Here is a 25201-nt window from a genome sequence, read left to right as displayed (position 1 = left end):
CGACATGTTGAGCTTTAGGTGGCGGGCAGGGACATCCAGATGGAGATGTCCTGAAGGCAGGAGGAGATGCAGCCTGGAGGGAGGGGGAGAGAGCAGGGGCAGAGATGTAGATCTGGGTGTCATCAGCGTAGAGATGATAGTTGAAGCCGTGGGAGCGAATGAGGTCACCAAGGGAGTGAGTGTATATTGAAGAACAGAAGGGGACCAAGCACTGAACCTTGGGGAACCCCCACCAGTAAGAGGATGGGAGGGGGAGGAGGAGCCTGCAAAAGAGGACTGAGAAAGAACGACCGGAGAGATAAGAGGAGAACCAGGAGAGGACGGAGTCTGTGAAGCCAAGGTCAGATAACGTGTTGAGGAGAAGGGGGTTGGTCCACAGTGTCAAAGGCAGCTGAGAGGTCGAGGAGGATTAGGACAGAGTATGAGCCGTTGGATTTGGCAAGCAGGAGGTCATTGGTGACCTTTGAGAGCGCAGTTTCCGTGGAAATGAAGGGGACGGAAGCCAGACTGGAGGGGGTCGAGGAGAGAGTTGTTGTTGAGGAATTCTAGGCAGCGTGTGTAGAATGGTGCCAAGGATAGATGAGGACTGAGGTACAGTGAGTACGTTGGAATTAAAGGAGAAGTATGCAGGCCGGGTTGTATTAGAAACTCAGGGTGGTAAGAGTAGGAAGAGGGCAAGGTAACTGATTCCTGCACACAGTAAGTGCTCAATAAATACCCTTGATTGATTGATTGACTGATTGATTGAGGGGCTGTTTCGTTAAAAGAGATAGACTGCTGCCAGCAATACATCTCAGGAAGATATTCTGTCTGAACCAGATGGGTGTGTCAAAGGGAAGAGAGATTTCTAACTCATCCGTTTCCTAATCAACCAGGTTGCTCTGAGCTAACCATGCAACATCACCAGGTGGGAAGTTGAGAAGGGAAAGGCAAAGAGGGAGAAGGGGATTTTGCAAAAAGTATCTGAACAAAGGAGCAAGGACAAAGGGACACAGGAAGAGAAAAGGAGGGACATGTCAAGGGAGGAAAGAAGCATCAACACATCAATCAGCCTGTTCTTGGGTCTCTAAGGTCTTTCACAGCTACATAAAATAAGAAAGCTGGTCTTCCTATGCGGATTCTCACTTACCCCATGGTCCCTTCTGAGTACCAAATTCCATATGGAAGAACATCCTTGTTAATGTTAATGACCCCCCAATGCTTGTACAATAGTCTGCACAAAATAAGCCCTTAGCAAATACTGTTACAATTACTAATATACCTATTATTATACTAATATAGAATATTATTACTATGCCAGTGCTCTGCACACAGTAAGCGCTCAATAAATACGACTGAATGAATGAATCAATACTCTCCCAAGCACTTAGTACAATGCTCTGCACATAGTAAGTGCCTCAATAAATACCATTGATTGACTGATTGACTGACCAATAGTATGTATTGAATGCTCACAGTCTGCACAATGCTGCTATTAAGTTTTGGGAGAGTACAATAGAGTTGGTAGACAGAATCCTGGCCACAAAGGGGGATTACAATCTATTGGGGAATACAGATATGTCATTTGTAAACAATTTCTGATCCCAACCGTCCTTATTAGCATTTAAATGTCAAATAACAAATACCATCACAAAAAACCATAATTGTTATTAGTCAAAGCTAATTTCCCACTGTAGCAGTGCTACTGAATAAAAATGTGGTCCCCAGAGATATAGCCCTCAGTGTATCTAAATACAGTAGCTCACCAAAGACATTCTAGTCACATTTAAAGAGTCGTCAAGCAATGCTAAATCAAAATAAGATAATACGCCTGTTTACCTTGCTTGTTTATTTTGGTAAATCTTGCACCTACTTTTCAGAAACCAATGTCCAAACTTTTGCCAGCTGGGAAAAGAATCAACAAGCCCTAGAGCTGGTTCTAAAGGCTGACATCAGAGAACAATTGTATCCTCAATTGTATCAGAGAACAAGCCCTAACCCATAACCTGATCAAGTGTTTTCTCAGAAATTTCCAAATTATTTTCTGCTATAACAGAGACCTGGAAGACTTGTTGATTTTAAGCTTCATTTTACCCACTTCTTTCCTCTAGAACACTATTAACGCTTTGTTTTGCAGCTTTCAAGTCATCTTAACCAAGTCTGTGTCCACAAATGTACCACTCGCTACTCAGAAAGTGACAAAATCACTGCTTTTACGTGAGCCCTGGCTACTGAGGCCTCTGAACCTCATTGGCCTTACCCTAGTCAGTACTGAGTGGACAAGTCCAAGCAGAGATGAAAACAGTCTCTGACAGTGCAGTGGAGGAGTCTTCCATCTCCCACCAACTTAAGTCAAAATTGCTTCATGTAGCAGAAGGGAAGAAACACTCCTCACTGCAGTGTGGCCTAGTGAAAAGAACATGGGACCGGGAGTTTGACGACAGGGGTACTAATTATGCTTTGCCACTTGTCTGATGTGTGACCCTGGGCAAGTCTTAACTTCCCTGTACCTCAGTGTCCTCATTTGTAAAATGGAGATGCAAATACCTGTTCTCCCCTCCTACCTAGACTGTAAGTTCATTTGGGACAGGGACAGTGTCTGTCTTGATCAGCTTGTAACTACTCAGGTGCTTAACACATAGTAAGCACTTAACAAATAGTATTATTATTATTAGAGGCCTCTAAGCCTCCATTCTGGAGGTTTAAAAGAAAAGACTAGGCGATCATCCATCCTGGGTGGTTTAACAGTCCACCTGTCTGGGAGCGGGGTGCTGGATGAGAGGAGAAAGGATACTTTGTAATTGTGAAGTTCCAGACGCAGATTTTTCTGCAGCCAAATGACCCAGAACCTTGGGCAAGCCAAAAAACAAAGCCTGATCTTGTTCATCACTTAAGCACATTCTGAGTCCTCTAAGATCTATGGCATTGGAAGGATCTCCATTGGATCTCTGACAGGAATGCGGCCAGTGCACCAGCCATCAGCCCAGAGGGATTCATGCTTCTAGAATGGGCTCAGCAGGGTGTGGCATCAGGCCAGATTCAGCGTGCCAACTGATCCTGCTGGCCTAATGGACTTGGAGAACCGGCTGGTATTTTATCATCATCAATGGTATTTACTGAGGTGATTCCTATGTGCAGAGCACTGTACTAAATACTGGAGAGAAGACAATGCAACAGAACTGACAGACCCGCTCCCTGAGCACAAAGAAGTTACAGTCCAGTTTGGCATTTCCTCCCTAGTGGCTTCTCCCAGAGGTCTCTCTCTGTCCTCCTCTGCGGGCAGAATGTGGCCTCCACACTAGCTGGGAACCTATGATCTGGGCACTTCCCCCTGGCAGCAGGCTGACACTCATGTCCTCCTTTCCACCCCATCCCCCAAACAACACTGATTCCCACCACCTCCAACAAGGGCAGATTTCCTGTCTCCTCTGGCCTTGAACCAGTCTGGTGGAGAGGTGGTGTGCTGTAGTCACCCAGCGGGTTTGATGGGAGAATGCCTCAGCCTTCTCATATGCACGACTGGTCCACAGAGAGTGAACTGCTCTACCTACTGGGCCCTGACAGGTAGTCCTAAAGGTAAATGTGTTTTAGAGTTGCCAGAAGGGGTTTTCATGGTATTTGTTAAGTGCTTACTATGTGCCAGTCACTGTACTAGACGCTGGAGTAGATAAAGGCTAATCAGGTTGGACACAGTCCATGTCCCAAATGGGGCTCACGGTCTTAATCCCCATTTTACAGATGAGGTAACTGAGGCAAAGAAAAGTGGAGTGACTTGCCCAAGGTCACACAGCAGAAAAGTGGCAGAGCCGGGATTAGAACCCAGGTCTTTCTGACTCCCACGCCCATGCCCTATTCAACTCCTTATCTTCCCTCCAAACACTGCCCTCTCCCTGACTTTCCCATCACTGTTGATGGCACTACCATCCTTCCCGTCTCACAAGCTCACAACCTTGGTGTCATCCTCAACTCCGCTCTCTTCTTCACCCCTCACATCCAATCCATCACCAAAACCTGCCGGTCCTCACCCTCCGCAACATCACCAAGATCCACCCTTTCCTCTCCATCCAACCGCTACCCTGTTCGTTCAGTGTCTCATCCTATCCCGACTGGATTACTGCATCAGCCTCCTCTCTGATCTCCCATCCTCCTGTCTCTTCCCACTTCAATCCATACTTCACGCCGCTGCCTGGATCGTCTTTGTGCAGAAATGCTCTGGGCGTGCTACTCCCCTCCTTCAAAAATCTCCGGTGGCTACCAATCAACCTACGCATCAGGGCAAAAACTCCTCACCCTGGGCTTTCAAGGCTCTCCATCACCTCGCCCCCTCCTACCTCACCTCCTTCTCTCCTTCTACAGCCCCGCCGGCACCCTCCCGCTCCTCTGCCGCTAATCTCCTCCCCCGTGCCTCGTTCTCGCCTGTCCCCGCCGTCGACCCCCGGCCCACGTCATCCCCCTGGCCTGGAATGCCCTTCCTCCACACATCCGCCAAACTAGCTCTCTTCCTCCCTTCAAGGCCCTACTGAGAGCTCACCTCCTCCAGGAGGCCTTCCCAGATTGAGCCCCCTCCTTCCTCTCCCCCTCCCCATCCCCCCTGCCTTACCTCCTTCCCCCTCCCCACAGCATCTGCATATATGTATATATGTTTGTACGTATTTATTACTCTATTTTATTTGTACATATTTATTCTAATTATTTTATTTTGTTAATATGGTTTTTTTTGTTCTCTGTCTCCCCCTTCTAGATTGTGAGCCCGCTGTTGGGTAGGGACCGTCTCTATATGTTGCCAACTTGTACTAACCAAGAGCTTAGTACAGTGCTCTGCACACAGTAAGCGCTCAATAAATATGACTGAATGAATGCTTGAATTAATTTTCCCTTTGTGTACACTCACCATGCCTTGATCCCTTTCACCCTAATGATAACAATACTGTATAGCTCTTACAATTTCCAAAGTGCTCTGATGTCAATTTTCTCATTTTAGCCTGACAAAATCACCACCTCATAAAGGCATTTAGGCATACAGAAATTAAGTGTTTTTCACAGTCACCTAACAAAAGTCTGGTCTCCTGATTTCCAGTTCCATACTCTCTGCACTAGATCACACTATCAAAAAAAATTCAATTCATCAATTAATTCAGTTTATCAATCAGTGGTATTTATTGAATGGCTCCTGTAAGCAGAAAACTGCATTAATCTCATCAATCAACTATATGTACTGAATGTTTACTGTGTGCATAGTACTGTACTAAGTGGTTGGGAGAGTATAGTATAACAAAGTTAGCAGACATGTTCCGTGCCCACAATGAGTTTATAATCTAGAGGGTGAGACAGATATTAACATACATAAATTATGGAGATTTACATAAGTCCTGTGGAGCTGATGGAGGGGTAAATGAAGGGTGCAAATCCAAGTGCAAGGGTTATGCAGAAGGGAGTGGGAGAAGGGGAAATGAGGGTATAGTCAGGGAAGGCCTCTTGGAGGAAGATGTGCTTTTAATAAATCAATCAATCATATTTATTGAGCGCTTACTATGTGCAGAGCACTGTACTAAGCGCTTGGGAAGTACAAATTGGCAACATATAGAGACAGTCCCCACCCAACATTGGGCTCACAGTCTAAAAATAAATAAATTAATAAAGCTCTGAAGGTAGGGAAAGTGATCATCTGTCAGTCCTCTGCACATAGTGCACACATTTGATTGATTGGTAGTGGGAAAAACTTACACTTACATAGGTCTTTTCCATGAAAAATATCCCAGTTTATATAAAATGATTACTCTCTTCATAATAATGGTTAAACTGGCACAACACAATCAAGCCCAATGTATCTGACTTCAGAGAAAGTGATTGGGTCACCCAGGAACAGTGTGCCAACACCCTGCAGGGAATGTGGACGGAATGTCACCCTGGCCTTGAAAAGAGTTCAACTTGTAAACATTTAAACAGTCAGGGCTGCAGTTTCCTAAAGGATGGACCGTGCAACCAAAGTCTTTAGTGTACTTAGAAAAATGGAGTCATCTTCAGAAAAATGAATGATTCAGCTTCATTGCTTAATTGTTCTCAGGCAATAGATAACCTATGAGAGAGATGGGGAGGGCTATATTAAGATTTAGGTGAGCCTGGTGAAGGAAGGGAAGGAGAAGGAAGAAGAGGTAAAAGAGGAGGAAGCAGAAGAGAAAGAATGGGGAGTAGGAGGAGAAGGAGCTGGATGAAGAGAAGAAGGAAGAGGAAGATGAGGAGAAGGACAAGAAGAGGAGGAGGAGGGAAAGAAGGCCAGAAAACAGTTAAAGCAGTTAAATACAAAAAGCGTGAATGATCTCCAGCTTTGGTCATTCTTTCTAGTCCTATCCTTGTCCCAAAGTCTAGTAGCACGTGGCTTCACTTGTTCAATTAGTCTTGATCATCTGAGCTCTTATACTGCTGTCTACACCAGGAACTTGTAGCACTGCAGACTGGATTATTCAGTGTAAACTGCATGGACCACAATTTTAAGAGGGGCAAATACATGCTCAATGCCAAACTCATGTTTCTGATGAATGTGAGGAGGAGGAGATGATGAAAAGGAGGAGAAAGAGGAGGAGTGGGAAAAGGAACAGGAGGAGGAGGAGATTAGGAGGAGTGGACGGAAGAAAAGGAGAGAAAGGAGAAGAGTGGGAGGAGGAAAAGGAGACAGGACCAGGAGGAGGAGCTACTTGGCTGAACTTTCAGTCTGCTCCATGAGTCCCAAAGGCAGTCATTCTCTTATTGACAAAATGAACTTCAGACTTTTCTATCCCCTCTTCACTGACCTCCACATCCAAATCCCACATTACCTTGGCCCTGGATGAAGGAAGTCTCCAGAATTCAGTGGTAAACAAGAGGTAGGATAGGCACCTATCAACACTGGCCACCAAACTTCACACCACTGGAGTCACTGGGAGTCATGCATGAGGAAGGCTAGGTCAAAGACCTGCTACCTTAAACACCTCAAATCAACCCAACCTACTTTTATCAAATTAATTTGGATAGAATTGTAAAAATATTGGTTACCAATACCTGCTGGTGAGAAAAACTGTGCCTCAGCTTCGTCATCTATAAAATCGGGATTTAATCCTCCTACTTTGACTGTGAGTCCCATGTGGAACAGGGACTGTGTCTATCCTGATTATCTTGTATCTACTTGAGTGCTTAATACATTGCTTGGCCAAATGCACTTAAACATTATTATTAGTAGTAATAATAATGATAATGAAAGCTGTATCCACAGTAGTCCTTCAGCAGGAGGAATGATCTCCTCTCATTCTTTTTATTTCAGATGGTCCTGCTGTTTGTTTATTTGTATACATGGCCTAGAAGGCAAGATCTGATTCATATTTCCTACAATGAAATCGGGTTGGGGATATGTCCAAGACTGAACTCCTTATCTTCCCTCCCAAACCCTGCCCTCTCCCTGACTTTCCTGTCAGTGTAGATGGCACTACCATCCTTCCCATCTCACAAGCCCGCAACCTTGGTGTCATCCTCGACTCTGCTCTCTCATTCATCCCACACATCCAATCCATCACCAAAATCTGCCAGTCTCACCTCCACAACATCACCAAGATCCACCCTTTCCTCTCCATCCAAACCGCTACCTTGCTGGTTCAATCTCTCATCCTATCCCGACTGGATTACTGCATCAGCCTCCTCTCTGATCTCCCATCCTCCTATCTCTCCCCACTTCAGTCTATACTTCACTCTGCTGCCCAGGTCATCTTTGTGCAGAAACACTCTGGGCATGTTACTCCGCTTCTCAAAAATCTCCAGTGGTTGCCTGTCAACTACGTATGAAGCAAAAACTCCTCACTCTCAGCTTAAAGGCTCTCCATCACCTCGCCCCCTCCTACCTCACCTCCCTTCTCTCCTTCTACAGCCCAGCCCGCACTCTCTGCTCCTCTGCTGCTAACCTCTTCACTGCATCTCATTCTCGCCTGTCCCGCCGTCGACTCCCGGCCCACATCCTTCCCCTGGCCTGGAATGCCCTCCCTCCACACATCTGCCAAGCTAGCTCTCTTCCTCCCTTTAAAGCCCTATTGAGGGCTCACCTCCTCCAGGAGGCCTTCCCAGACTGAGCCCCCTTTTTCCTCTCCTGCTCCCGATCCCCACCGCCCTACCTCCTTCCCTTCCCCACAGCACTTGTATATATATATTTGTACAGATTTATTACTCTATTTTACTTGTACATATTTAGTATTCTATTTATTTTGTTAATGATGTGCGTACAGCTTTAATTCTATTTGTTCTGACAACTTTGACACCTGTCTACATGCTTTGTTTTGTTGTCTGTCTCCCCCTTCTAGACTGTGAGCCCGTTGTTGGGTAGGGACCGTCTCTATATGTTGCCAACTTGAACTTCCCAAGCGCTTAATACAGTGCTTGGCACACAGTAAGCGCTCAATAAATATGACTGAATAAATACGATTGAATGAAAAATGTAGGCTCCCTAGGTTATGTGGCTAAAAATCGTTTTGGAGGAGGCTTCCAGTGAAATTGGAATTTAGAATGCTAGCATGTTTCTACCCAGGAAAACTGAGCACCCAAATTCCTCAATCAAATAAACTATAGCATATGTTGCATTTTCCTAAATACGATGGGGAAAGGTATCTTAAAAAATGTGTTTTTGGTGCATGCGATACAAATTAGTGCTGCTACTCCCCTCCTTAGATAAAGGATGAACAGTACCCTTTTCTCAAATGACTTACCTAACTCAAAGCCATACAAGCCTAAGTTTATTTTTCTTTAATGGTATTTGTTACATGCTATGTGCCAGGCACTGTACTAAGTGCTGAGATAGATAAAGGCTGATCAGGTTGGAAACGGTCCATGTCCCACAGGGGGCTCAAATCTTAATTCCCATTTTACAAATGAGGTAACTGAGGCACACAGAAGTTAAATGACCTGCCCAAGTCATACAGCAGACAAGTGGCAGAGCCAGGATTAAAGAAGCAGCATGGCTTGGTGGTAAGAGCTCGGTCTTGGTACTCAGAGGATGTGGGTTCTAATCCTGGCTCTACCACTTGCCAGCTGTGTGACTTTGGGCAAGCCACTTAACTTCTCTGTGCCTCAGTTACCTCATATGTAAAATGGTGATTAAAAGTGTGAGCCCCAGGTGGGACAACCTGAGAACCTTGTATCTACCCCAGTGCTTAGGACAGTGTTTGGCACATAGTAAGCACTTAATAAATACCATAATGATGATTATTATTATTATTCAATCAGATCCTTCTGACTCCAGGCCTATGCTCTAACCTCTGGGCCATGCTGCTTCTCTATTTCAACTTTCTTTTAGCATGAATTGCTTTCAGCTGCTTCCTGAGCAACCCTCTGGCTATTTACCTTTCCCCTTCCCTTTCCAGAATATTCCCTCTTCAGCTCAGCCCAGGGTGACCTGGTGTCTTTTCATTTACCTTTCCATTGGTATTTGTCCTGACTTTGTCCTGCCTGGTTATATGCTGCTTCGAAAATACTGCTCAATACGCCAAGCTGCTTTCTAAATACTGCTCAATAACATTATTGATTGATTGGACATTCTCATAGCATGTGACAGCTACTATTTTGGTGAAATTTAGTTTCATCTAACAATTCATTTTCACTTGATTATGGCTTTTTTTTAAATATGTTTTCCCCCTTGGAAATCACAAACAAGTTATAAAGAACTCTACTGGTTACTTTATACTGCAGATTTCCTTAACAGCAGCAGTATTTTGCTGTGATTTTCTTAATACCTTGCTGTGAAATGATTAAGGGTAGTCAACTTATGACAAACCCACGAGTTCAACGCTGGTTACCTTATTAATAAGCCTGTGGCAACACTATGTAAATGTGCAACTTTCATGTGGAAAATGCCCTTTGAAAGAAACTCCCAAATTAAAAAGAAACAGAATGGAAAAGTAATTGATGATTTGTGTCACCTCTGGATTTCCAAAACAAAGAAAATGTTCTAAGGTAATGCACAAAAATCAAAGTGGCATTCTCACATTGTGAGCAGGGAAGGTATTTACTATATGGTTGTCTTACTCTCCCAAGCACTTTGGAAGTGCTCTGCACACAGTAAGTGCTCAAAAAGTAAGATTGATTGTGAGATCCTGTTGCATTTTTTAAAATATAAACCTGGAGAAACATAGAGATAGCTAACTAGTGGTTGGAAGCATTTTTCTAGGCTTTTTTTGATTTACTTTTTATGGTATTTGTTAAGCACTTACTATGTTCCAGGTTCTGTGCTAAGCACTGAGGTAAATACAAACTAATCAGGATGGATACAGTTGCATGGACCACATGGGGCTAACAGTCTTAATCCCCATTTTACAGATGAGGTAGCAGGCACCGAGAAATCAAGTAACTTGCCCAGGTTCACACAGCAGATAAGTCGTGGAGCAGGGAGTAGAACCAAGGTCCTTCGGACTTCCAGACCGTGCTGCTTGTCATGCTTCTATGCTTGGTTTTTGGAGGCAGATTGGGTGACAAGTCATGACGCTATTGTCATGTACCAAGATAATTCTTTGACACTTTCATGCTGAAACACTGGAGTTGAGAATCGCAATATTAGACTACTTTTACACATTCATTCATTCAATCATATTTACTGAGCGCTTACTGTGTGCAGAGCGCTGTACTAAGCACTTGGGAAGTACAATTCAGCATAAAGAGTGACAATCCCTGCCCACAATGGGCTTACAGTCTAGAAGGGGGGAGACAGACATCAAAATAAGTATACAGGCACTTCAACAATATTACACAATGAAGATTCAGGAATATTGGAATACATACATGTAACAAACGTGGCCAACCTTGAAGTAGTAGTAACAGTACTCATGTAGTATTTCTTAAGTAGTATTACTGCATTCAGAGCACTGTACTAAGCACTAGTGATATTGCATTTTTTTGCTGGGAAAGTGACAGTTCATAAACTGAATCCCTTTTGTCTATATTAGGCATGGATTTCTCAATCGTCTTTTTTTCCCCTCTATTCGATTTTTGGAAGGAACAATGGAGGGACAGATAAAGGCAAGTTACCCATGATAAATGAAAACTGAAATAAATGTTTCTTCAGACTTGTGACCTTTTGAATGGGAGCCAATTATAAATATTTCCTTACCATATTTATTTTCTTAAGTGACTTTTCCTGTTGATCACAGAACAGAATCACTGGTCCACAGAACTGGAATCCCTAACCACCTCTTTCCAAAAGACGAAGAGGAGACATTTACTACCATTTTTTAAACTCTGACAGACTGCTCTGCACTTTCATTTTAAAGTTATTTCTGTGAGTCTTTTCTGCTTTTTGGCACTGTCTTGTAGTTAGTAAACTGCTAGATTGTCACAACTGGACTCATGTTTTCAAGGAGAAACTATCTTAAGAGTAGGATGCAACCTTCCTTGCAGGGAAATCAAGTTTGGAGATAATCTGACAACTAGCTCATAGTAGGCAGGGAATGTATCTACCAACTCTGTCGTAGTACTTTTCCAAGTGCTTAGTACGACACTCTGCACACAGTAAGCACTCAATGAATACCATTCACTGATTGATTATTTTAACTGACTCAAAGCAGAGAAAGAGTCCAGCTGGTCTGGGTCTGTGACCAATTCAGGAATGTATCATTTTGATGTCTCCCTACTCCTGCCTGAATCCTCACTCTGTATCTCCCAAGAGGCATGATGTGCAGATTTCTGCACAAGTCACAAAATGGCTAGACCAAGTTTGGAGTCTGGATTTGCCCTAGGGCCAGGTAGAAAGTTCCTCAAGGGCACGGTCATATATTCGGTGCCTGGCACATAGTAAGCACTTAATAAATACCATTATGATTATATTCTATTTTTCTATCATATATTCCTTAGGACCAGGACACAGAAAACATTAGGCACCCAACCAGTACTGATAGTGATAATGACTTTGGTCCAGGATAGACGTGTCTACAGGCAGATTTAGCTCCAGTGAGCCGGGGAATTCATTAATTAATGAAGTAACTAAGGTAATTGTTAAGCATTTACAATTTCAGCACTGCTGTAAGCAATGAGGTAGATATAAATTAATCAGGTTGGACCCAGTCCCTGCCCCATGTGGGGTTCACAATCTAAATAAGGGGGTAGGTATTTAATTTCCATTTTACAGATGAGGAAATGGAGGCACAGAGAAGTTAAGCGACTTGCCCAAGATCACACAGCAGGCAAGTGGTGGAACTGGGATGAGAACTCAGGGCATCTAACTCCCAAGCCCCATGCTCTTTCCACTAGCCATGTTGCTCCTGTGATATGTTCTGGAATTACTCTGAACTGCTCTAGAATTAGTCCTGGGGAAGCAGAGGGGTCCTAAACTAAACCAGTCAGTTATTTCTGCCCTGTGATGAAGAGGACCAACCCCCCATGTATCTCCCTTCTTCCCAACTTTTGCTTTCCATGAAAAGTTCCAGATTGAACTATTTTCCTAGGGATCCTCTGGACATCAGGAACCAAAAGGTCTAGAACTCCTAGAACTGCTCCAAAATAGGGTTACTTGTGAGCCTCTAAGATGCTAAATCTGTGCATTCACCTGGCGGACTTTGAACATTGAAGCCAGGGTAGATCGATCCCTGCACCCACAAGGGGCTTATGCTTATTCATGCAAATTCAGTTCTATAAAATAGTAGGGGGATGAAAAGAGGAGTTTGTCATGTAAACCGAGTAAGTTCAACTCTCCCATCCTACCTGCTGCTGGCATAATGAGATGGGTTAAAGGGAATGGGCTGTCAGTCACAAGGAAGCAGTCACATGAGAAGCAGTATGGCATGGTGGATAGAGCATGGGCATGGGAGTCAGAAGGTCATGGGTTCTAATCCTGACTCTACCACTTGTCTCCTGTGTGACCTTAAGCAAGTCACTTCACTTCTCTGTGCCTCAGTTCCCTCATCTGTAAAATGGGGATTGAGAGTGTGAGCCCCATGTGGGACAGTGACTGTGTCCAACCTGATTTGTTTGTATCCACCCCACCACTTAGTACAGTGCCTGGCAAACGGTAAGAGCTTAACGAATGCCATAACTATTATTATTATTATAATTATTAAAGACACTAACTCCAACTGGGGCTCTTTTCAGACCACTGGCATGTCATGACTACAGGCGGAGCATCTCTGTATGTGTCAGGATTTCCCAAGTGCTCCTGGAGCAGTTTAGGCTGAGACGGTGGCAGGAAGGGAAGGAGGCGATGGCATGGCTCAACAATGCTGCCCTATTCCTCCTCAACTGCCCTGGGCTATGCTGGAACCGACCTCTTCCTCACAGATTCTGGGAGGGAGTTAGAGCTCGCTCAATCACACACAGTGCAGTCAGCACCTCGGGCAGGTCCATCATTTTCCCCTCCCCAGCCCCTCACCACATTACATCCATTTTCATCTTCAGGTGGAATCTTTAAAAATGGAATCATTTTACCCCATTTCTCAATTGATAAATGCCTTTTTAGTGGAAGGATGGTCCAGGGGAACTCTCAAGGAACTCTTAGATCCTATGTTTCTAGGTTTTCTTGAAAGAGAGGGAGGAGGAGAAAGAAGAGGAGGAGAAAGAGAGGTTAGATTTTTGGCAGACAACACAAAAAACAGAAGTTGCGAAGGTAAGTGTAGGCCAGGGGAAGGGGAGGCTAATTATTTGGCGAAGATACGTGACAAAGTGTTGAAAAAAAAAATGCAGGTAAATGTCATGTGTATTATTTGGAAGAAAAAATTACAATAATTGCACATTAGAATACTTTAAATATGATTACACCTCGTTTCCAGCTAAAGAGTTGTGCAATCTAACCGCCATCAGTATCGGGAATCTACTAGAAAGCCATGTTTATATTATTATCTTGGAAGTTAAACAGGCTTCTATGTGTAATGAAGACACATGATAAATAATCTTTTTTGGGAGAATCATCTGGGATACATTAACAGGTCATTTACTGCATGAAAAACCCAGCTGCAACCCATATTTTATAAATTGGAAGCTTAAGCATGCAGACTGAACACAGCATATTCAAGCAATTTCTACATTTAACCCTAAAAGTTTAGTCCAATATCCAGAATTATTCCTTGCCCTACACAATACAATGATCAATACTTTCACCAAGAGCTGCAGAAAACTTCAGGTGAGCTTAGGTTGCCTTAATTTAGACATAATTTTTTAGGAGCTCAGATGCAATTTTACACAAGTAACCCCCCGCCCCCCTCAGCTCTGTGGTCCCAGCTGACAGAAAAGACACTAGGAGTGGCTGCAATGCACCCTTTCATCCCCACTCTATTTTTTTTTTGGCTTTTGCCATAGCTCCCAGCTGGCTGGTGGCCATGGTGACAGCAAAATGCTCATGGTGGCAGGAATAGGATGGTCAGCACTGGCATTTCAAAGAATCAAACTCCAAGGCTTATATGACATCCCACATGCCCTGGATGTGACAGGATGTGATGGTGTCACACTGCTGCCATTTTGCAAACCTGCTGCTAGATTCAGCCTGAACTTAGAAAGCTTCTCCAGGGTTCCCAACCTCCCAATTGCTTGAAAGCCTGTGTTGTTCCCTGACCCTCCCAAGTAAGTGTGAAATCCGGTGCCACATCTGACTTGAGGATCTCGTCAGCAAGAGCCATGGCCCGGAGGAGGGTCAACATTGGAAAAAAACCCAAAAAACTGTCAAAAAATGCCAAGTACCAAAGCGGGAATTAGGCAGGAGACAGGCGAGCTGAAAAATGGATTTCTTGGGGTAGTGCCTGACTTCTAGCCACTCTTACTTCCTATTTAGGCTGTGAACCCCAAGTGGGACAGGGGCTGTATCCAACCTCATTATCTTGTATCTACCTCAGTGGTTAGTATGGTGCTTGGCACATAAGTGTTCGGCACATATTATTATCATTATTGCTATTAATAACAATCTAGGAAGGAGCCTATATATTCTGATGTTTTGTTCCAAGACCCTTCTTCCTGAGCACCACTCAGAACAACTGTAGCTAGGGATTTGTGAAGACTGCACAACTTGGACATTTCTTTGAACTTAGGGACAAAGTGCTAGGAAATGATTTTTGGAAAAGGAACAAGTGTTAAAGATTGATGCCTTAGTGTCGGATATACTTTCATTAAAACCCTCAAGATTTTCCACATTAATGTAACTTGGCGTCTTTTGCCTAACTCCCTGAAACTCTCTGAAATCCGGCTTTTATCAAACCAGACATTCCCATTTGACTCCAGAATTTGGGAATATACACAATTCTGAATTGGTCCTTTGGTCCAGGCAAGTAGGTAGAACTGCTTTCCAGCTGCTTGCGGATGAGCTTAGCATTCCTTTTCTTTTTAAAGTATTTGTTAAGCACTTACTATGTGCCAGGCACTGTTCTAAGCACTGGGATAGATATAAGGTAATCAGGTTGGACACGGTCCCTGTCCCAAATGGAGCTCACAGTCTTTATCCCCATTTTACAGATGAGGTAACTGGCACAGAAAAGTTAAATGATTTGCCCAAGGTCACACAGCAGACAAGTGGCAGAGCCGGGACTAGAACCAAGATCCTTCAGACTCCCGGGCCTAAGCTACCCACTAGGCCACACTGTTATCTCTTTAAATCCTCTTTAAAAATAGTTACACCCATGCTCGGTGCTGGTGGAAAGGGAGTTTGACCAGTCAGACATGACTTCTGTTCCCATATCTGACTCCTTCCAGTACTAGTGGTAGAAGTGGAAATAATAGCAGTAATAATAGTAGTAGTAGAAGCAGTATTTATTGAGCACCCATTGGAGTGCAATGGGCTCTACTAAACAATGACAAAGTACAAAGCAATCAAGTGATATGTTCTCTACCCATAAGGAGCTTAAGCTCTAATGGAGTGCAAAAAGTGTACCTGTCCAGATGGCCTCTTGCAAAAATGTATTCCTCATACAGGAAAATCCCCTACTCACACTCCCACTGGCCCCCAGTTTGGCCCCAACTACCAGGTGACCATTCTATTTAGTTTGGTACCCCACACCAAACACCACTGCCAGCGATCCTCCTATTGTACTTTCCACCCCACTTTACAGTCTCCCCCGTCTAGGCTCTGAGCCCATTGTTGGGTAGGGACCCTCTCTATATGTTGCCAACTTGTACTTCCCAAGTGCTCAGTACAGTGCTCTGCACACAGTAAGCACTCAATAAATATGATCAAATGAATGAACTGCTTGTTAAAATACAACATAGTTGGTGGTAGATATGTTTGCTGCCCACAAGGAGCTTACACCCTAGATGGTGAGACATTCATTAATATAAATTATGGGTATTTACATAAGTGCTATGGGTCTGAGAGTGAGGTGGCTATCAAATGCTTAAAGGGTACAGATCTAAGTGCTTAGGTGATGCCTAAGGCAGAGTGAGTAGGGAAAATGAGGTCATAGTTACGGTAGGTCTCTTGAAGGAGATATGATTTTAGGATTTTAGGAAGGTGGGGAGAGTTGGGAATTCTCTGGGAGGGAAATTCATGGGGAAAAAATTCCAACCCTCTGAGGGCAGAGGCAAGGGAAGGGAAGTACTGAAAGCTGGCTACTGGCTGTGGGGAGTTGCTTGCCTGCCTGCCCCTCATAAACCCACCTAGAAATGATCTTCATGCATTACGTACTTCCTTCTACCTAAGATATTTCTGGGAGAAACAGGAAGTTCAAGGGGGTCAATTGGTCATTTTATAAATTTGGGGGTTATTTTCCAGATTTCCCCCAAAGTTTTCAGGCAGCACATGGTCTAACCATGTAGCTTACTAATCAGATCCTAAGCTTGGCCCTAACAGTCTTGAACCTCAGGGGCTGAAAAAAGTACCCTGCAAACCCTGTTTATTCTCGGTTGGGAACTTTTCCAATTGGTGTTACTAATTAAATCCCAACTTTGACCTTGTCTGCTTTGGAAGTTTGGTTTAGTAATGGCCCCTGGATCCTGCATGGCTAAAGGATCCTGAATCTTCTAGACTGTAATTTCACTGTGGCATGGACTGTGCTTACCAGCTGTTATACTGTACTCTCCCAAGTGTTTACTGCAGTAATCTGTACACGGAATGCACTCAATAAAAATTATTGACTGATGGAGCTTACTTTAGTTGTCCTTTATGGTATTTGTTAAGCACTTACTATGTGCCAAGCTCTGTACTAAACACTGGGGCAGAAACAAGATAATCAGATTGGACACATTCCCTGTCCCACAAAACACCAAGTCTAAATAGGAAGGAGTCCTAAATACCGGATGGCTGATCTCGGTCCTTGTTTATAGTAATTCAGCAAAGAAGTTCCAATAAAGAAAGCCCTGCACTAGAGTCTAAAAATGGGACATGCTCAGTCTGTAATTCTAGAAGGGACTAAAACGAGGCTAAGATGGGACTCCATCCACTTAAGGAAAAAAGAAAATATAATTTGGCATTTTTCTTGACGTCCAAGCAGCGCTATCCTGGCTGCGACTCACATTCTAGCACAATGATACTTCTGAAGACCTGCCAATTACTGGTTTCCCTGTGAAATGCTATGAGAAAGTCACCAACAGATGTGCTAAGAAATCTGTAAGAATCCGGCCTAAGTCTTCATGCTTTACAAGGAGTCATTCGGCATGAAATACAAATCCATTTTGCAGGACTTAGTTTCAGGATTTCCTTGCATAAGTCTTAGATGCTATTAAACATAATGGGACTGTAATTGGTCTCTAGAGATGAACTCACTAGCTCTGTTGGCTGCACTGGCATTCAGAATAAAGCTCTCAAGTCAAATAAGAAATAAATAAATCTGTCCAATCAATTTGTGGGGAAAATGACTGAAGATACATCACTGGGAGACCCAAGGGAAAGCTACAGGCATTCTGACGAAAGCAAAAGAACATCTGCCCTTTATCTGCTTTCACTTGGAATGTGAGTACCATGTGGGACAGGGTCTGTGTCTGACCTGATTGTCTTGTATCGATCCCAGCACTTAGTACAGCATTTGGGACAAAGTAAGTGCTTAACAAATATCATTAATTATTATTATTAATTAAAAAATCTATATCACAAATTTCTATACTTTTCTTTGAGAATAGGGTAGGACAAATTGCAAAGCTGTCTACAATACCAACCCTGCTGACATTAAAAATCATTCATTGACTGCATTTTACCATATTGCCCATTCCTGAGAGCCAGCTCACCTGGAGTAACCTGAGAAAGGTTGTTGTATTTGAAGGAGGAAATATTGTGGGATAGAATATGGAAGGTTTGTTTTCTCTGCCAGCTGTTAAGGGATTTTTTTTAAAGAATCTGGATGCAATCTATGAACATAGTTCTTACTAAACTTAAAAAGAGCTATCCTAGCATTCTAATGGTAGAATAATCAGTTAACGTGGTAGTTCTTTCTATTCTCCCCTTTGATTAAATATTTATTTTCACAGATTTGTCCTTGAACTACTGCATCATCACCAATTTACTGAGCACCTTCTGAGGGTGAAGGAATAGTTCAGTCATCTGTTAATTCTGCTGTCTTATAAAGGAATTGTTCAATCAGTCAGATCAATCAGTCAGCAATCATTCAATCAGTCAACTGTTAATTCTGTTGTATCTGCTACCTCGTTCTCGCCTGTCCCGCCGTCAACCCCCAGCCCACGTCCTCCCCCTGGCCTGGAATGCCCTCCCTCCGCACATCCGCCAAGCTAGCTCTCTTCCTCCCTTCAAAACCCTACTGAGAGCTCACCTCCTCCAAGAGGCCTTCCCAGACTGAGCCCCCTTTTTCCTCTCCTCTTCCCCATCCCCCCCACCCTACCTCCTTCCCCTTCCCACAGCACCTGTATATATGTTTGTACAGATTTATTACTCTATTTATTTTACTTGTACATATTTACTATTCTATTTATTTTGTTAATGATATGCATTTAGCTTTAATTCTATTTGTTCTGACGACTTGACACCTGTCCACATGTTTTGTTTTGTTGTCTTTCTCCCCCTTCTAGACTGTGAGCCCATTGTTGGGTAGGGACCGTCTCTATATGTTACCAACTTGTACTTCCCAAGTGCTTAGTACAGTGCTCTGCACACAGGAAGTGCTCAATAAATACGACTGAATGAATGAATGAATGAACTCTGTTGCATTGTGCTGTCCCAAGAGGTTAGTACAGTGCTCTACACATGGTAAGCACTCAATACGATTGATTAGCACTGAGTGAACATTTATTGTGCACAAAGCACTACACTAAGAGCTTGGGAGAGCACAATATAGAGATGGCACTGCATTAGAGATGGCAGTGTGGCCTAATAGAAAGAGTCTTGGGACTGGTTGTCACAAGTCCCAGCTCTGTTACTGAGATGCTTGGTGATCTTGGACCAGTCACTTAACATTCTGCATCTGTTTTCTCACCTGAAATAAAGGAACCGAGATAACTGCTCATCCTGCCTCAGACTGGGAACCTTGAGTAGAACACAGATTGAGTTCAATATGATTATTTTGCACTTATTCCTGCAGGCCTTGCTAATGATCTTGTAGAGTACTGCTCTGGGAATTAGGAGACCAATCTAGAGCTGGTTCTAACTGCTGGGTTATACTACCAGGTCCCTCTTTTTTTTTCCCCCAGGTCTCTGCCCAACGAATCACCGACGGCATTCTGACAAATGGTCAGGCCAGGAAGGAACCCTGAAAAATAGGTGGTTAACAGACAGCTACTATGGCAACCGTCTTCCAGGTTATGTTGCTGCAGCACGGCATCAGCATTTTGCCATGATCACGTTGGCTGGCTAGGTGTCCTGCACACTAAATAAATATAAAAAAAAGAACAAAAACAAAACTGCATGCACTTTGTAGGACTGAACCATCCACTTCCTCTCTGAACTCGGTGACCCAGTGGGAGCAAAACTGGCAGGGATGAGAGAGTGTGAAAGGTGTTCCTCTACAAGTTTTCAGTCCTGAAGTTTTAGGATTGAGGCACTTGCCCCAAAATAGAGGCAAAGATGCTATCTACTAATTACTAGTGATGCTTGGTAACTATAAAATGCTTAATATCACCACTATCTGTAGTAGAAAGTATATTTGCCTCACAATACCACAAACTTTCTGGATAACTGGATTCAGTAGTATCCAATCAACAGATCATATTTCTTGAGTGCTTACTGTGTGCAGAACATTGTACTAAGTCCTTGGGAGAGTGCAATATAACAGTATTCCTTTTTAATAATAGTACTTGGGGAATCTGTTAAGCACTTTTAGACTGTGAGCCCACTGTCGGGTAGGGACTGTATATGTTGCCAACTTGTACTTCCCAAGTGCTTAATACAGTGCTCTGCACACAGTAAGCGCTCAGTAAATACGATTGACTGATTGATTGATTGATTCTTAAGCACAAAGCTCTGTGAAACACTGGGTTAAATAAAGGTAGACGAGTCCTGCCCTATAAGGGATCACAGTCTAATGGTAAAGGAAACAGGTATTTGATCCCCATTTGTAGAGATGAGAAAATCGAAGTGAAGTTATATTTCGATGGCAAAGCTTGGGTCACTCTCACCATAGTGGCAACCACAGCCATAAATCAATCAATCAACCAATCGTATTTATTGAGCGCTTACTGTGTGCAGAGCACTGTACTAAGCGCTTGGGAAGTACAAGTTGGCAACATATAGAGACAGTCCCTACCCAACAGTGGGCTCACAGTCTAAAAGGGGGAGACTGAGAACAAAACCAAACATACTAACAAAATAAAATAAATAGAATAGATATGTACAAGATAAATAGAGTAATAAATATGTACAAACATATATACAGGTGCTGTGGGGAGGGGAAGGAGGTAAGATGGTGGGATGGAGAGGGGGACGAGGGGGAGAGGAAGGAAGGGGTTCAGTCTGGAAGGCCTCCTGGAGGAGGTGAGCTCTCACTAGGGCCTTGAAGGGAGGAAGAGAGCTAGTTTGGCGGATGGGCAGAGGGAGGGCATTCCAGGCCCGGGGGTCGATGGCGGGACAGGCAAGAACGAGGTACGGTGCAGAGATTAGCGGCAGAGGAGCGGAGGGTGCGGGGTGGGCTGGAGAAGGAGAGAAGGGAGGTGAGGTAGGAGGGGGCGAGGTGATGGACAGCCTTGAAGCCCAGGGTGAGGAGGCTGGAGAGGATGAAAGGGAGAAGATAAAGGAAAAAATGAGGAGGAGGATGAAAAGCCCCAAATCGAGGACAAATGGCTGCTCGTTCTACTTTGCAAGCGTCTTGATGGGAAGAAGTGGTGATGTTCTCTCTTTCTGTTCTAGTTAAGAAACTGGGTTTGGGGCCAAAGGTGAAGAAGGCTGCTTAATTCCTGTTTTTCCCTGGAGTCTTGTTCCTCCCGGGAGGGGGGACGCCTCCCCTTTCGACACCCCGTCGACATTCGCGGATGGTCAACAACCCAGGCCACCACCGACCTTCCTTCCCCGCCCCCCCGGGCCGCGGGGAGCCTCCGCCTTCCCACGGCTGGACCGGGCCGCGGCCCCTCCCCCGGGACCCTCCTCTCGGCCCCGAGCGTGGGAACCGGCCGCCCCGGGGGCTCCAACGCAGCTGGGAGCCCGACAGGACCGGCCCTTCCTCCGCCCGAGGGAGGGGAGGGAACGGGTGGGGAGGGGGGTAGGATCTGTCCGTCTGTCTCTGTGTGTCTCTGTGTGTGTGTGTGTGTGTGTGTGTGTGTGTGTGTGTGTTTGTGTATGTCTGTGTTTGTGTGTCTGTATCAATCAATCAATCGTGTTTATTGAGCGCTTACTGTGTGCAGAGCACCGTACTACGCGCTTGGGAAGTACAAGTCTAGCCCTCTTCCTCCCTTCAAGGCCCTACTGCGAGCTCACCTCCTCCAGGAGGCATCCTCCTGGAGAATGCGGAGAAGCAGCGTGGCTCAGTGGAAAGAGCCCGGGCTTTGGAGTCAAGAGATTGCGGGTTCAAATCCCGGCTCCGCCACTTGTCAGCTGTGTGACTTTGGGCAAGTCACTTCACTTCTCTGGGCCTCAGTTCCCTCATCTGTAAAATGGGAATGAGGACTGTGAGCCCCACGTGGGACAACCTGATCACCTTGTAACCTCCCCAGCGCTTAGAACAGTGCTTTGCACATAGCAGGCGCTTAACAAATACCAACATTATTATTATTATTCCCAGACTGAGCCCCTTCCTTCCTCTCCCCCTCATCCCCCCTCCATCCCCCCATCTTACCTCCTTCCCTTCCCCACAGCACCTGTATATATGTATATATGTTTGTACATATTTATTACTCTATTTATTTATCTTACTTGTACATATCTATTCTATTTATTTTATTTTGTTAGTATGTTTGGTTTTGTTCTCCGTCTCCCCCCTTTTAGACTGTGAGCCCACTGTTGGGTAGGGACTGTCTCTCTATGTTGCCAACTTGGACTTCCCAAGCACTTAGTACACTGCTCTGCACACAGTAAGCGCTCAATAAATACGATTGATTGATTGATTGATTACAAGTCGGCAACACATAGAGACAGTCCCTACGCAACAGCGGGCTCACAGTCTAGAAGGGGGAGACGGAGAACAAAACCAAACATACTAATAAAATAAAATAAATAGAATAGATAGGTACAAGATAAATAAATAGAGTAATAAATATGTACAAGCATATATACATATATACAGGTGCTGTGGGGAAGGGAAGGAGGTAAGATGGGGGGATGGAGAGGGGGATGAGGGGGAGAGGAAGGAAGGGGCTCAGTCTGGGAATAATAATAATAATAATGTTGGTATTTGTTAAGCTATGGAGAGGGGGGCGAGGGGGAGAGGAATCAATCAATCAATCAATCGTATTTATTGAGCACTTACTATGTGCAGAGCACTGTACTAAGCGCTTGGGAAGTACAAATTGGCAACATATAGGGACAGTCCCTACCCAACAGTGGGCTCACAGTCTAAAAGGAAGGAAGGAAGGAAGGAAGGGGCTCAGTCTGGGAAGGCCTCCTGGAGGAGGTGAGCTCTCAGTAGGGCCTTGAAGGGAGGAAGAGAGCTAGCTTGTATGTATGTATGTATGTTTGTGTGTACGTTCGTGTGTCTGTATGTATGTGTCTAGACGGTGAGCCCACTGTTGGATAGGGACCGTCTCTATATGTTACCAACTTGGACTTCCCAAGCGCTTAGTACAGTGCTCTGCACACAGTAAGCGCTCAATAAATACGATTGATTGATTGTATGTTTGTGTATCTGCGTGTTTGTGTCTGCATGTTCGTGTGTGTCTGTGATGGGGGGGCGCTCCTCCTGACCCCCGCCCCCCCGGCAAGAGTGGGGCCCCCCCGGGCCGAGGGCACTTACTTGATGTCTTCCCAGACCTCGGGCCCGTAATTGCGAATGACTAACAGCTCCAGGGCGTGATTCACGAAGCCGTACTGCAAACACAAAGGGGGCGGGGGCGGGTCAAGGGCCGGGCCGCAGCGGGGGGGGGGGGGGGCGCCCAGTGGAGCCCCCCCCGTGCCAAACGTTGCCCCCTGTCCGCCCCCCCCAGCCGGGGAGTGCGGGACGAGCCCGTGGCAGGAGCCCCAGCCCTCGGGATGCCCCTTCCCCCGGCAACGGTTCACCTGCGGCCAGGCGACCCCCCCCGGGGCAACAGGGGGGGACCCCTCCCGCCGGATCAATCAATCGTATTTATTGAGCGCTTACTGTGTGCAGAGCACTGTACTAAGCGCTTGGGAAGTCCAAGTTGGCAACATAGAGAGACAGTCCCTACCCAACAGTGGGCTCACAGCCTAAAAGGGGGAGACAGAGAACAAAACCGAACATACTAACAAAATAAAATAAATAGAATAGATATGTACAAGTAAAATAGAGTAATAAATATGTACAAACATATATACATATATACAGGAGACAGAGAACAAAACCGATCAATCAATCAATCGTATTTATTGAGCGCTTACTGTGCGCAGAGCACTGTACTAAGCGCTTGGGAAGTCCAAGTTGGCAACATATAGAGACAGTCCCTACCCAACAGTGGGCTCACAGTCTAAAAGGGGGAGACAGAGAACAAAATCAATCAATCGTGTTTATCGAGCGCTTACTGTGTGCACAGCACTGTACTAGGCGCTTGGGAAGCACAAGTTGGCAACATATACAGTCCCTATCCAACAGTGGGCTCACAGTCTAGAAGGGGGAGACAGAGAACAAAATCAATCAATCGTATTTATTGAGCGCTTACTGTGTGCAGAGCACTGTACTAAGCGCTTGGGAAGCACAAGTTGGCAACATATACAGTCCCTATCCAACAGTGGGCTCACAGCCTAGAAGGGAGAGACAGAGAACAAAATCAATCCATCGTATTTACTGAGCGCTTACTGTGTGCAGAGCACTGTACTAAGCGCTTGGGAAGCACAAGTTGGCAACATATACAGTCCCTATCCAACAGTGGGCTCACAGCCTAGAAGGGAGAGACAGAGAACAAAATCAATCAATCGTATTTACTGAGCGCTTACTGTGTGCAGAGCACTGTACTAAGCGCTTGGGAAGCCCAAGTTGGCAACAGATAGAGGCAGTCCCTACCCCACAGTGGGCTCACAGTCTAGAAGGGGGAGACGGAGAACAAAACCACTGACAAAATAAAATAAATAGGATGGATATGTACAAGCACCGTCGTCCTAGCCACCCACCCACCCATCGGTGGGCGTCCCAGAGGGGCGGGAAAGCTCCCGGGGAACCGAGGCGGCCGCTCCTTGGGCCTCCTTCCCCGGTGACCCCGCAGGCCGGGGGGGGGGTAGGGGGTGGGGGTCCCGCCGGCGGCGGCGCTTACCATGTCGCCAGGGCCCACGGAGCCCCCTCCCCAGCAGCAGCTGCACGGAGGGGCTTGGCGGCGGGAGCAAACGGGGAGGCCACGGCTCTGCGGCGGAGGCGGTGGCAACGGCTGGAGCCGCCCGCGCTCCCCCCCCCCCTTGATTGTCACTTCCTCGCAGCCAATGGGAAGCCAGATCGGGAGGCGGCCGGCCGCCCTTCGGCCAATCAGAGCCAGAGGAGGGAATTCGGATACATCGACACGACGCCTCGCCCGCGGGGGTCGTCATGGCTCCGGACCCGAGGGGGCGGCGGAGGGGGGGGGGGAAAGCCGCCGGATCGTTTCCCGACAGCGGGAAGAGCAGCCGCTCTCTTCCTTCATCCATTCAATCGTATTTCAATCGCACTCTTTTAGACTGTGAGCCCACTGTTGGGTAGGGACTGTCTCTATATGTTGCCAACTTGGACTTCCCAAGCGCTTAGTACAGTGCTCTGCACACAGTAAGCGCTCAATAAATACGATTGATTGATTGATTGATTGCAAGGCC

At 45.3% G+C, this 25201-nt stretch overlaps 1 protein-coding gene across 1 annotated transcript in view; it reads right to left on the bottom strand.

Annotated features, from left to right (window-relative positions):
* Positions 1 to 24764, bottom strand: part of GUCY1B1 (guanylate cyclase 1 soluble subunit beta 1) — a 61660-nt gene extending 36896 nt beyond the window's left edge. The window contains exons 1-2 of the mRNA XM_038755052.1: positions 24676 to 24764; positions 23208 to 23281 (exon numbers count right to left, since the gene is read on the bottom strand). Coding sequence (XP_038610980.1) covers positions 23208 to 23281; positions 24676 to 24678 — 77 coding nt within the window. The 5' untranslated portion in view covers positions 24679 to 24764. The remainder of the gene's footprint in view (positions 1 to 23207; positions 23282 to 24675) is intronic.
* Positions 24765 to 25201: the final 437 nt, after the last annotated feature.

Source organism: Tachyglossus aculeatus, chromosome 12 (assembly GCF_015852505.1).
Source record: "Tachyglossus aculeatus isolate mTacAcu1 chromosome 12, mTacAcu1.pri, whole genome shotgun sequence".
Taxonomy (NCBI): Eukaryota; Metazoa; Chordata; class Mammalia; order Monotremata; family Tachyglossidae; genus Tachyglossus; species Tachyglossus aculeatus.
This window is presented reverse-complemented; position numbering and strand designations above follow the sequence as displayed.